Source organism: Lytechinus variegatus, chromosome 9 (genome assembly GCF_018143015.1).
Source record: "Lytechinus variegatus isolate NC3 chromosome 9, Lvar_3.0, whole genome shotgun sequence".
NCBI classification, from domain to species: domain Eukaryota; kingdom Metazoa; phylum Echinodermata; class Echinoidea; order Temnopleuroida; family Toxopneustidae; genus Lytechinus; species Lytechinus variegatus.
This window is the reverse complement of record NC_054748.1, coordinates 14,848,136-14,862,815: the sequence shown is the minus strand read 5'-3', so window position 1 is coordinate 14,862,815 and position 14,680 is coordinate 14,848,136. Positions and strand designations below refer to the sequence as shown.

Genomic DNA, 14,680 nt, shown 5'->3' with positions numbered 1-14,680 from the left:
AAGAAATGTAATCATCCAACTGCTAGATCAAAATACCTTACCAAGATTTAAAATCCTTCCACGTTCAGGGATGACAAAAAATTACTGTTCAAATAAAAATCCATTCGCAATCCAAGGCACAAAATTCCTTCACTCCGAACGTGAAGTAACACCTTCATTGGTCCTGACGTATATGATGTAAGCACAAATAAAGAGTGTTTTCTCCAAAGGTACATTGACAAGCATAAAGTGAGAGAAGGCCTCAATAGAGATATATTTTTATCGGCTCCAGTGAGAGAAAAAATATTCATTAAAAGCTGGAGCAGGTGACTGCATTGATAATGCATCGACGGGGGAGACGATAATGAAAAGCTGGGTCAGCTCGACACCACGGAACACATCATTTCGTCTCAATGAACATTCTAACACCAAGCAATAACGGGATGACATTAAATGGATTATAGGCCCCGTCGCTATGGGCAACCAGGGAAGCCTGTTTTTAATTGATGAAAGGTATGGGGATGATGCCCTTGGGGAGTCCATGCATTACTGTCGGTAATGAGAGTGTTGGTTTTAATTGCTTTGAGCAGCATCAATCTATTATGTAGTGATACATGCAATTATCTAGTTATTTTGCCACTGCTAGTATGTACAATGTATCTACATGTACAACACACAAGTTGAAGCATTACAATGTCCTTGCAGTGATATTGGCTACATATAATTATTTTTGGTTCTCTTGTACCCAAGGTCCACTGTCTTTTGACAGACAGTGTATTTTGTGTAATCAATTTTAGCCTTCTTTTCTATTTTTTCTTGCTATTTTGCTGTCATACACATCTTCAATAATCATTGATCCTTTTATACCCACATGTATAGTATGTAAGCAGATGCTAAAAAATATGTACATGTATTGTTTTCTTTGTATTTTTTTTCTTGAATTATTTATTTCACAAAATATCTCCAGGATCCCGTAACACAAAGGTTAGCAATTAATCGTACGCTTTATTTTTACGATTGACTGTACATTTTAGCCAATGGAATCAATCATAGAAAAATGTTCTATCACTGCTAAGCTTTGTGTTAGGGGGCCCCAGAAGTGACCTTTTGTGGGGGGGAGTGTTCTCCTTATTCCCTTTGATTTACATACGCATTTCCCCCCCTCCATCCCACCCCTATCCCTCTTCACAATACACACCCCCTCCCCCTCTACAGGTATGATTCCTGTCTCCCTCGTTTCTTTCTCCTTGCAGTCTCTTTTTTCACTCTCTATCTCTCTCTTCCCTCCCTTCCCCTTCTTCCTTTCCCTCTCACGCTCTTTCTGTCCTCCCAACGATGATGTATAATTCATTCTTAATTTGAATGAGAACATACATCCTCCCTTTCCACTGCCCTACACCCCTTTCATAAACCCAATTATGCGGCTAATAGCAGCATAATTTGGTCGTAAAATTGGAGGAGGACCGCATTATTTTGATGCTGCTATTATCCGCATAATAGCAGCATCGGGACAAGATTTTGAGTTTATGAACGCATTTCCAAATAATGCGGATAATTGCCATGGTGCGGTCACAAGGTTACCCTTTTCCAACAAAACCGCATCGGAGGGGGCGTGTCCAGTTGTCATGACGATTATCTGCCTTTTTCAGGACGGGCGCTGATAAAAATAATGCGGCTTATTTTCGGAGTTTGTGAACGCAATTTTTATTGAATTATCCGCATTACTCTTAGGCGGCTAATTGGAGGATGGGTTTATGAAAAGGGTACTAGTCTCTCTATCTCATCTTCCCATTCAATCCAAGTATTGATCTTCTCTACATATTGTCACAACGAAGAAAACAAATTTTACGACCCAATCTCCATGCACAAGTACAAGTCAGAGGTCGACAATGCTGACATGTATTGATCAAAAACTTGACCAGGAACAAATTAAAGTGGAAATTAGTAAAAGAATCTGAAGGCAGTTTCAATTTATAAACTGACTGTGTGTACATATGAGTGCAGTTAGAAAAATCATCCAACGAATGGACTGCAGTTTCTTGAGGAATGGAGAAAAAAAAAATTTTGGATAGAAAAAAAATCAGTATTTTAATCCTTTGCAATAGCCAATTTAATCCGGGGGGGGGGGGGGGGAGGGATGTACTTCAATGAAATCTGAATTGTAGTTTTGTATGTATATTTTCATTAAAAGGTCATATTTAATGTTGCAAAAGAGGGTACATGGAGTTGGTATCTTTGCAGTAATTCTGTTTTCATTTAAATCAAAGCTTAAAATAATGTGTATACTGTACAATGTAAATTCACTAGTATCCAAGCTTCCTCTATTAGAATGAAAGCAGCACAATGCATCAATACTCTCGCCTTCAATAGACCCTCACTTTATCTATCACCTTGGATTATTGATTCTAAGTCGTCTTCACAAGTATGCACAGAAGACTATTATTAGATCTGTTCACACAATGATAAACTTAATAAGAAAAGAGTCTGTATTTAGTTTCATTGAAAATTTGATAAATTGCTCACAGTACGATAAAGCTTAGCATGTGAAGATGCACTCAAAAGCAACAGTCAAAGAATAGAATTTACATGATTTCTACTCGTTTATGCTTGATCTATCCACAAGCTGATGAGGTCCTCATTCGTTGTTTCTAATTGTGTGAACACAGTATCAAACCACATGTAGCTCAAATGTAAATGTGACCCCTCTCCCAGAGCACTAATAGATGCACAATGGCACATTACATGAAGCTTGTTGAAATAATTAAAACAAATTTGCAATATACAATTTTAGGCTAAGTACTAAAATCATTGATTTGATTATTTGTTATAACAACAAGTCTTTATAAAAAGAGACCCTGGGTTCATTACAGCATTTCTGGTTCCATGACTTAATCATCAACTGGAAATCAGTGGGACCAAGTCTCACTTGAAAGTTTATGAGGTGTCTTCTGGAATATCACTGTCAAAGTTTATTCAGGTGTGCAAGCTCTCCTAATCAATAATTAGCCACCGTATGAACGCAACTATTGATTGCTCCCTGCCTGAATAGTGAATAGCATTCAGAAATCCATCAGCTGCCCTTGCAAACCTACATACACATAATTCAAAAGATCCTCCAAACTAAAAAAAAAAGAAGCCACAGTCTTCATTGTTTAGATACTTTGAGGGTGATTAATACAAGTACAATATCAGTATCCAGCCTCTATTGTTAATTGTTGGTAAACTACAAAGTCAATAATCAGGAGCATGTACCCTATGCAGCGAGTGTACAGGAAATTGCATGTTTGGTTTTATGTACATGTGAGTATCCAAGTTTTCGGGATAAGGAGAGCAGGCAAAAATAAAAGGTCAAGTCCATCCCAGAAAAATGTTGATTCGAATAAATAATGCTGATGAAAATGCCATCAAAATCGGATGTAGAATAAGAAAGTTATGACATTTTAAAGTTTCACTTATTTTCACAAAACAGTCATATGCGCAACTCAGTGACATGCAAATGAGAGAGTTAGTGATGTCCATCACTCACTATTTATCAATAATTAATTGCCATGAAAATCAACAAAATCACTTGTTATTCAACATATGCCTATAAGATTCACTTTGACTCTGATGTTGCATGTACAACATACTGTATAAACTACATGTAGGCCTACGCATATCCTTTTTTTCTTGAAAATGTGATTTAAATTAATAGCAAATTCAAAATTTATCACCAATTTGAGGAGCAATGAATAAACAGATTTATTTAATGAGCCTATGACATTTGTTTTTGCCAAACAAAGCAGGAGTCATGAAACCTTTACCTGTAAATGGTGAAAAGTATTTATTTTATATTTCTAAGGTAACATCAATTGATATTAAATGCGCCTTCTGTGGAAATTCTGAAATACAAATTAAAATTACAATCGAATCTACCTATATTACAATTTGCACTCAATTACAGTGAAACACCATCATCCAATCAGCTATTAAACTTAATATCATTGTTGCCTAGCAACCGCATCCAGGATACTTGAATATGTGAAGTGGTGATGAATGCGGAAAAGGGCAGTAAATTAATTAGTGGGATAGTATAGGACGCAAGGTAATGTATTGACAGATCAGCAGAGTTATCGACGTTGGACTTTTAGCTATCAATAGAGGGGGTACTTACTCTGCTGAAATATTCAATACAGATATTTCTGTATCTTTTTACACAGTAAAAACAACAATAGGGGCATAATTGAAAGAGTAAAATGTAGCATACAATAGACAGCAACAAAAAGTAATAATATGGTGATAATACAGTGATTTATGTAACTACATGTAAGATCATCGCAACAGAAACTCATTGATAATGATCATAAAAGGAATTTCTGTTATATAAATTCAATGGTAGCTCAGCAACAACAAACATAGCATTTAAAATAAGGTTTTAAGTTTGGCATGGAAAAAAGACAAAACATGAGCAAATAGTTTCAGGTGGAGAATGTTTAATCGTGAAAAAGATAAGCAATTTGTTAGTATGGGAAACAAAAGTTCTTTGAGAGATTCGTCGGTAAAGATATACGAGTGAATGAATTTAAAGGCTAAGTCTATCAAACAAACAAAAGGCTTCATCAAAATCAGACGTAAAATTTTGGTAATCTTAAGAATGAATTTTCAAAGTTTAGCTTAATTTGAACACAAAACAGTACAAGACAGCAAGTATACAAATGAGTTGATGATGTCAGCACTCATTATTTTTTATAGTAGTTCTGAAATATCTGAATTTTTCCCTAAAGTGAAAACAAGTTTTGATAACTGGTTCCTCTGTTAACGTGTAAAATTGCCATTCAATGTAACTTGTGAATAGTAGTATAGATACTACTATTCACAAGTTACATTTATAAAATATAGTTTATTTTCTTCAAGGACAAAATTTCAAGGAAATATACAGTATTTTCATACAAAAAATATAAAAGAATAAGTGAGACATATAACATTTAATTATCATTTCCATCGTTAATGTTCATGAATCATGAAAACATGCATGAAACTGTTTGACCGATATAATGCACAACATTTAAAAATGTCTAAATTTTCTTATTTTTCATCCAATCTAAATTTTTACTGTATTGTTTGTCTGATTTTTTTTATTCGTCCAAATCATAGAAGGTTCAGAATGGAGTACCCAACAAATACAAGACATCAACAAAGAATATTAGTGTGGAAAAATAAAACACAGTGCCTTTTAATACAGGTTAATCAAACAAAAGTATTTCACAAATTATTAGTGTGCTCAAAATAGAGGCCTCTTCGTGAAACTTTGTCACCACTCTTCGCTACAGGTGCATTCGCTATGTACATAGTCAATGGGAAAGAATGGAATTCAACAGAATAGAATAGTGAAACTCACCCAGGTCATTTTTGTCGTCATCTTTAAGGGCTTGGTTCTCGTATTCGGTATCGGACGCCCCATCACTCAGCTCGTAACCGTTGCCACGGTCCCATGCATTCAAGGCCTTGTTGGGAGTCCGGTAATTCTCATTGCGACCTAACACACAGTGTGCGTGTGGGTGGTTAGTGTATAGATCACAATGTGTAAAAGAAGTGATTATGAATACAGTCAACTCTTTAAACTGGGTATACATTCTGACGGAGCAGAAAGCAGTTTGATGTTTGAATGAAATTATCGCTGATATGGGGCCCCATCGTATTATAGGACAGTGTTCGGCAGTGGTTGGCTCAACCGTCACAGATTTCTGACCACCACTCATAAAAAAAACACCATTACCGACCACCACTAATTTCAAATAGAAAAGTGTTTCAAACAAAACTCCTTGAAAAGAAGAATTTCCATCAGTAATCTTGTTTTATTTGCATAATTTACAATAAACATTTTTATATTTGATACACCGTATATTAAAAATTGGTTTATTTTCAAAGATTTGCGAATGTCAGGTTGTCATGACATGATGTTCATTTGCTTTCAGCTTTAAGACCACACTACCTTGGCCTCAAAGTACTTTGTACTACTGTGAAATTGCAACCATCACGAAAAAGGCTATACATGTAGCTAGAACACTGATTATAGTGACTTAGAAATTATGACAACTACACCAGCCAATCACAATCAAGGTTTCCATGGTAATTACAATGATTGCAAATTGACTTTGCAATTCTGTTGAAATGGACCCAAAATATCCAAGTTTTATGAGAGCAATTAATCTTCATGATAATCATCATTATCACAAACAGAGCAATACAACAAGAAAAACGATCAACTATATTAAAAGAACATTGACATTGATCTGTTCAATGGAAATCAAGTCTGAATAAGAACAGTATGTACGATCCACAAGGCTTGCTTGCATCTTTGAAAGATGTTTCGAACAGGTAGCATTAAGCCAGCCTCCAATGAATGAATAGGTCTACTGGTACTTGTATATGACTTGATTTGAGTGCCACTTTTTTTCCCTGAAAAATTTTAGTTGACTGTATTCTCAATTTAATAACCATCATTCCCATGGATGTCAGCACAGAGAATTATCTTTTGTGGGGGGGAGGGGGATCTACAATGTATAAGCCAGTTCGTAGTTCCTTTCTGCGCATGATCAAAAGATTCTACGCATGATCAGAGGAAGGTCATTTGTACTGAAGTGACATGGTGGTTTAAAATCTAATGAGAATGAGATAAACACCAACTTTGACGTCTTGATTATTCATATATTCTTTTGAATTTTTGTTTTTCTTTTACATTCACAAAAAACAACAATGCGTCCACGAACGACTGGTATTTAACAGTTTGCCAAGTACATCGTGCAACATGCTATGATTTGTATTCAAAGTAGGAATGCAATAAATACAAGTGTTCATTGGTGTGCTATTCTAGTCACGTGGTCCATTCAATTTCTTCATCCTGCTATGTAAGGCAAGTTTACGTAATATCTTGCTTTGAAATCTGCCTATCATAATGAAAGAAATGAAAGGTCATTTGACCGAAATTGTCCATGAATAACTACGAACTGGTCTATTGTTGCATCTCATGCCCCCCCCAAAAAAAAAAATTAAAAAATGAAGATATTCCTCTGCATCGATGCCCATGATCATACCCAAAGTTGTGCAGTAAGTTATTTTTCTTTATTTAAACAGGCGAAGACTGAATGAATAATCAGTGAGGGTATGCTTCACTGCAAAATTATGATTCTTTATGAGTATAAACCTTTTTCCCCAAAACATACAAAAAAACAATAATCTAATAAAAAAGAATGTTCAACAGAAAAATAATTCAGGTGATGTGTAATAGTGCAGTCGAGCCAAGGAAAATATAGCAAAGAAAAGACTGAACAAAACTTCCACCCTGTGTGCTAAAATACTGGTTTGAAAATAAACATCATTGAGGATATTAGTAATAAAGAATTACACACAATAGGTAATGTGCCTTTGGAACAGCTCTGATTGCCCCCCCCCCCATCAATTGTGGAATAGCAATGGGCATTTGGATTGTCTAGATCTATAAAGGCAACAAAAGTGCAGAAGTGCTCTAATACCTGAGCAAAATAATGTGTACACGTATGTATTTATACATTTTATAAGACAGTGAATTGAATCATTGTGTAGAGCTCTATAGAACTAGTCATAAGAATCAGTCATTAGCTACATGTAAGACCCAGAGTGGGGTGCAAGCCCCCCCCCCCCCACAGTATATTTTGATAAACACTCTTCTATGTTCAAAATCGATCTTTGCGCCCCTCTATTTCGAAATCCTAGATCCACCGCTGACCTGGGTACTGTTTCATAAAAACTTGTTACAATAACAAATGCATAATTTCAATAACAAGTTCACTATCAGCCAATCAGATTAAAGTATTTCAGTTGCTTTAAACTGTTATTGCAAATAGAACAAGTTTATGAAACAAGATCCAAGGGGTTGTTTCACAAAGAGTAAAGTATGACTTAGAGTCGAACTTAACTTTCCAGTTGTATGCTGTACAAAAGCTATCCCCGAATTGGTCAAATCATAAGAGGACACACGTTACTGTGTATTAATCAATAAGACTGCGTGTTACATATCATGTGCGCCTCAGCACTATAAAGCAGGACTCTATTAATAAAGTCATTCTTAACCCTTTGTGAAACACCCCCAGGTCTATTGCAGTCAAGATACCAAACTTACCTGTGTAATAGCCATAGTGCTTGAGGTGATTTCTCATAAAGCTCTCATAGGGATTCTAAAGGAAATAAAGAAAACAATACAAAATTTCTTATTATTTTGTTAATGTACTGAAGCCACTCTTATAATGGATGTGCTCTAATGGAGTTGCTCAAATGGAGCAGCAAAAGAAATGAATTCAAAGCAAAGATATACAGAAACATGGTCAAACTATTGTTTGGTGATATTACAATGTAAACCCAATCTCACCTTTTCAAATACTGTAAAAGTGGAAATATTCGCGGTGTGGAAATTTTCGCGCATTTCGCGGAAAGATCGGCGAGCGCGAATTTAAAAACACGCGAATTTATGAGCATCTATCAACTGCGTGTATCGTTTTGGCAAAGAGATTGCATAATTTGATCTAAAGAGGGCGGCATTTACGCAAGCAAGCTTGCGTAAATCATTTTTTTAACAGTCACAGATCGGTATTTAAATTATGATTTTGGTTGAAATATAAATTGCTTTTGCTATTTGATTGGTGAGTGTTTAGATCTGTTTAGTTTTTGAGAAGACGTTGGGTCGATCGCCCGTGTTTGTTGATTGATCCCATGCACTTTTAATAGCCATAGTCCCCCCGATCCTTACCCGGTGCTCGGCCGTCTATCCCAGGCCATCAGCTAGCAGCGCCTCCGTTTTGCCTTTCCCGATGTCCGCCCCGCAAAGAAAAGTTGCGCTAAATGTCACAAAGCTCATGATTAGATCAAAACAATGCTGAATTATGCGGCCCTAGAGCTAAAATTATGATAAAAAAATACAATTTCGTTGCTGAAATTTTAATTAAAACCATTCAGGGATGGCAAGAAGGAAGTGACTTTGTGATTATGGAGTATGCAGCGCGAATTTAAAAACCCGCGAATATGTTTGAAGCCGCCCGAGCGCGAAAAATTAATCCCGCGAAAATAACAGCGTTTACAGTACTCAGCAAATACATCTGCAGACTGCAAGAAGTATTGTGGGAAGTTTTGTTTACCAACTTCGCAATTCCTTTCATGGAAAGTATTATCCTTCCATCTTCCAACTAAATCTATGACACACTGACATTTTTATGAGTCTCTAATTCACTATATTCCTAATGTATTGATGACACCTACAAATACATGTATCTTGTAAATGTATATATATATACTCACAAGGTCATATTCAAAGTTAATGCGAGATGTTCCTTGCAGAAATGACATGGTGAATGTCTTTTGCCACTGCTGTTGAACCTCCCCAAGAACTAATGGAAGAGTCCCCTTAAGTAACAGCCAATCATAATCACTACATCATGGAAGACACGCCCCAGTGAGCTTTGCCATTACAAGCGAGGCAAATAGGGAAGCTCGTGGAAATCATCAATTGATAAACCAAGGTTTATATCATCTAAGGCGGAGCTGCACTGTCACTGATTCATAGAGTTACAAGATCTAGGATAGTGATCGCCTTCATGTAAATCTCCAGGTGACTTTTACTGTGGAAGAAACCTGAATTGTTGAAGAAATATCAAAGAAAAGTAAAAAGTAGAGGAGTAGAAATAGAATTATCACTTCACAATAGCTTAATTTTGTTCAGATTTGAAAGTCTCTAAGGATATTTTAATTTGATTTTGGGGGTCTCTAGAGGAAGAGACTACAACTTTAGGTGATGAAAGTGTTAACCGGTTTGGCACCAAAATATCTACAAGACCTTGTCATACCTTATAATAGGAGTGGGCTATACATGGGTCAAAAATACTTTTTTTGTAATTTCAATATGGGAACAGTTTTTTTTTATTCCTTGTAATGTATCTCAACATGAAATGACAATATTTTTTGTCTTGGGTCCGAGAAAAAAGTGTGCCGGGCCAAAATCCAAAATGGCCGCCAAAACCACCCAAAATCACAGTTTTGGCCACAACTTCTTTATTTGGTGGTCTTTTTCTTTGGTTTTGGTGTCTATTCATATGTATTTGGGGGCAGGCAATTTGTTTTTCCTATAATTAGTACTTTTAAACCATTATATGTAGAGTTAAAAGGTAATTATACCAAAATTTTTCAATTTTTATAGCCTTTTTTCAGCCAAAAAGTAGATTTTATCGTCCTGGGGTTCTTGGATATTAGATGGTACATGTACGAGATCAACAATAGCAAGCAGCTTCATAGAGCTATATCGCTTTTATTCCTCTACTATGGGTTTTACGGATATTTGTGAAATATATCTTAAATTAAAAAAAATGTTAATTATCCATAGGGGCTATACAGTATACAATGTACTGTACATACTGCACTGCATAAATGCATTGGCCACCATGACAAGGCATGTATAAACTATAGTGTTATACATGTAGAAATGAGCTCTTAGGTTTAGAATTAGATGCCTCAGAAATTGAAGATATGTTTTGTCTCAGAAACTGAGGACATGTTTTGTCAAATATGCTAATTCAGGGGGCGGAGAAAGCTAATTAACCCCACAACATGGCATTTACACTAGATATTCTGGGCCCCGTTGCATAAAAATTTACCATTATGTTAACTTAATGGTAACTTACATGGAATCCTTGGTTCTGATTGGCTGTTGATCAATGTTACCATGATTATATAGTTACCTGACCCCATAAACATAGGCCAGTTAGACACCACAACCAGGTAAAAAAGCCTCCAAATGAAGAAGATATGGCTACATGTAGATATGTGATGTACGTATATGATATGTGATATTTTATGTGCAATTTACGTTGCTGGTTTCATCATGTACATCAGCTGACAAGCAATCAAATTCACAATTCACAATCTAATTTTAAACCTTAAGAGCTTATTTCTATGACACTATAGTTTATATACAGGCCTTGTCATATGTCATGGTGGTCAATATATATGCAGTGCAGTGTGTACAGTAGTACATTGTACACTGCATTGCCCCTATGGATAATTAACATTTTTATTTAAAAAGATATATTTCACAAATATCCGTTAAACTTATATCAGAGGAATAAAAGCAATATAGCTCTAAAAAGCTGCTTGCTATTGTTGACCTCGTACATGTACCATCTAATATCCAAGAACTCCAGGACAATAAAACCTACATTTGGCTGAAAAAAGGCTATAAAAATTTGAAAATTTAGGTATAATTACCTTTTAACTCTACAAATAATGGTTTAAAAGTGCTAATTATAGGAAAAACAAATTGCCTGCCCCCTAAAACATATGAATAGACACCAAAACCAGAGAAAAAGACCACCAAATAAAGAAGTTGTGGCCCAAACTGTGATTTTGGGGGGTTTTGGCGGCCATTTTGGATTTTGGCCCGGCACACTTTTTTCTCGGACCCGAGACAAAAAATATTGTCATTTCATGTTGAGATAAGGTAAAAGGAACACAAAAAAACTGTTCCCACAGTAAAACCAAAAATCACCCATTTATAGCCCACTCCTACTTATAAACCTGTTCGTAGCCTAAGATCATCACACCTGCAACTTCTTAAGACTCCCAAGACACGTGTAGCATATGGTGCACGAGCTTTCTCTGCCTCAGCATCTTCTCTCTGGAATAATTTGCCATTAAATTTAAGAATTATACCATCACTGGAGACTTTCAAATCCAAACTGAAGTCTAATCTTTTCTAACATTAGTTATTGGCACTTTGACACTCATCCAAACTTTCTTTTCTTGTGCGCCTCGAAATATCTATATATAGATAGATGGAGCTTTATAAATGCCTATTATTATTATGATCCTTGCACTCCACACTACACAAACCATCTTCAGGGCAAGTCCACAAAAATTGGACCTGCCATTTCCATTCACGACTTGAACATAGAGTTAGAAAAAAAATCCTTGATCAATGTGAAAACATGAATAAAAGGCATCTTTAAAATTCAAATTCATTTAAAGATTTATTTCCCAAATAGTCTTAAAGGTATTGTTTAACTTTGTGAGTAGCCGATTTAAAAAATTCTCAAACCAAGATGAAACATGTGTACAAGTGCATGTATTACAACTAATAAACCCTGAAAACAACCATTATTGAGAATGAAAAGCTAAAACTACAAGGCAAACCCCGATTAATGTAAATAGGCGTCTTATAGACGCCAAAATAGTACACATAAATGTATGGGATGAAATTATGATGGTGTTTCCGGTCACTTATATTTCAATTTTTGAAGCACTTTTGACTTTTATGATTTTCGAATGCAATTTTTTCTGGGCTTCATTTTTGTAACATATCACATACACAGGTGACAAGTGTAACCTTCTAGCTCAGATTTTTAAAAAGTCAAACCAATGTTAACCAATCACTTTAAGTCAAGAACAAACAAGATACAGATTACAATAGTATACATTCAGACGATATCAATAAAATTATACCATGATAAAGTAAAGTATGGGAGATTGGGGTTATAAATAGCTGGAAAGTGGAACGGAGGGTAAGTTGAACTTGAACCATTGTGATTTTCTTTAATGCCTGTAAAATAAATTTATGCAATACTGGCATTACTGGCCCTCATACTAGGTATGTTGCACCCTCTAGGTGCATTCTGAATGAGGCATTGAGTGTGCTGGCTAGAATTGCAGGGCAGGGCGACTGTGGAGGTCTTGCTTTGTATTGTTTTTGCATGTGCAAAGAAAGGTTATTCCCCATGGCATCATTGTTTTTACATAGTTGAATATTTATGGCAGCTGTATAGATTTGAAAAAAAATTTCACTTGGTGATCTTGCGACTCTGTTTGCTACTGAACTTTGGCCTTGCTTTCAACCTCTTGCTATTCACATTTACAGTTATCATCCCACTCTAAAATGTATTCATCCCGATAGAGCAACATTTAAACTATATTGTGGTAAAATTTGAATGAAATCTACTGACACTTAAGATGTTTTTTATGTCCCTGTTTCGGCGGCGTCTGTTATTTTTGGGAGTGTTTTGGGGCACTTCCATATGCAAATGCATGCGCATTGCACTGTTTTCTGTTAGTGCACCTTGGTCCCAGGCCCAGTTAAGATCACAACTTTCGGCTTAAAAAACAAAGGAATACATAAGGATTGAATAGGCGATTTATATGACCTTAAAACTGCAATAACTTTCTTATTTCTGGGGCTATTGAGATAAATGAGGTTTTAAATTAAAGGTCTTGAAGAAAATGATGCCATGAAGAAAACACCTTATTTCTGAGATTTTTTTTTGCAACATACCGGTACCCATTACGGTACCTACTCTTACTCACAGCTAGTTCGGACTCGGAGTTCATGACATACGGTATACATGCTTTAAATTTTTACACTTTAAATCAATTCCCTCAAACAACCGTCTGATTTGTGCGCGGCTGCTTGATTTGAGCCATGAACTTGATAAAGTTGATCGTTGAGCCCGAGGGCCGAGGGCGAGGCTTGGAACCTATCGAGTCGAGGCAAGCGCCCGGTCCCGCAACTCCGGGGACAGAAAATGTGAGCAAACCTAGCAACAACCCAAGCACCGCTCCAACAAGGGACTTTTAATACCGTGGGCAGTATTCAGGAGCCACACCATTCCTTAGCAGGCTTTTGGGCTTTCAGCGTGAAAAGAATCTATGGGCTACAAAATTATGAGAAATTAAAAGTACAATTCAATTAATCTAAAAACAAAATTATCAGAATTACTTGCTTACTTTGCCTTGCGATTACCTCAGCTCTCAAGTTCGAGTTAAGTTTGAGTTTGCGGATGAATCCATTTCGGTATTAGGGGTATATATGAGTACAATCGAAAATTTTCACATTTTATGCTGGAAGTGCTTTTTATGAATTCTTCACTTTTATTTTTATTCATTACTATTTTAAGCGTCTTTACACGGCTCGCAAAGTTCGAATACCGGGTGTTAGGTATAAAAAATCTATAATTTAAGTTTCTTTTCCCTCTTGTTTTAATGCATACCTCTATCGGATATGGATCGAGCATTCGTATAAAATGTAATACTGCCATCATGCGGCGTAATAAATCTCTTCGTCTTGGGTCTTGATTGCTACTATAATAAGCATCGTCACCATGGTATAAAATCATATTTTTATCATGTATTAAATTGAAAACATACAATATGATTAAAGTTTGAAATAATTCAGTTGTTCAAATCCTCAAATAATAATCAGATTGCAAGATTTACGCTAAGATGTTAGTGATTGAAAGAGATTTGTGCGATAACTTATATTGTTTCCAATCTATGATGTGTAGTCCCGAGTGTTTATATTTTTGATGTGGGTTGTGGGTATAACTTCTCGAGGGAGTCGTAACTGAACTAAGTTCATTATACTGAACTAATGTAACGTTACACCTGATCTAAACGCTGTTATTTTTGCGGGATTAATTCTATTGCTCTGGGTGGTTTTCTAAAACATTTACGGGCATGACGGGTACTGAATTCGCGCTGCACTGTGCACTCACCTGTCTCCAGCTCCACAATCACAAAGTCACTTCCCTTTTCCCCATCTGCATATTCAATATCGTGTGTGTTTGGCTTGTTTTACTTTTAAATAACATTGTCAGAAACTCAGGCAAAAAAATGTATTGTCTGCTCACAATTCTAGCCCTATACTAGCGGCATA

General features: G+C 36.0%; 1 protein-coding gene across 1 annotated transcript in view; it reads right to left on the bottom strand.

Moving 5' to 3' along the window:
- LOC121421044 overlaps positions 1-13,787 on the bottom strand; it is a 68,444-nt gene extending 54,657 nt beyond the window's left edge. Inside the window, exons 1-4 of the mRNA XM_041615641.1 lie at positions 13,753-13,787; positions 9,286-9,618; positions 8,117-8,171; positions 5,357-5,494 (exon numbers count right to left, since the gene is read on the bottom strand). Coding sequence (XP_041471575.1) covers positions 5,357-5,494; positions 8,117-8,171; positions 9,286-9,333 — 241 coding nt within the window. The 5' untranslated portion in view covers positions 9,334-9,618; positions 13,753-13,787. The remainder of the gene's footprint in view (positions 1-5,356; positions 5,495-8,116; positions 8,172-9,285; positions 9,619-13,752) is intronic.
- Positions 13,788-14,680: the final 893 nt, after the last annotated feature.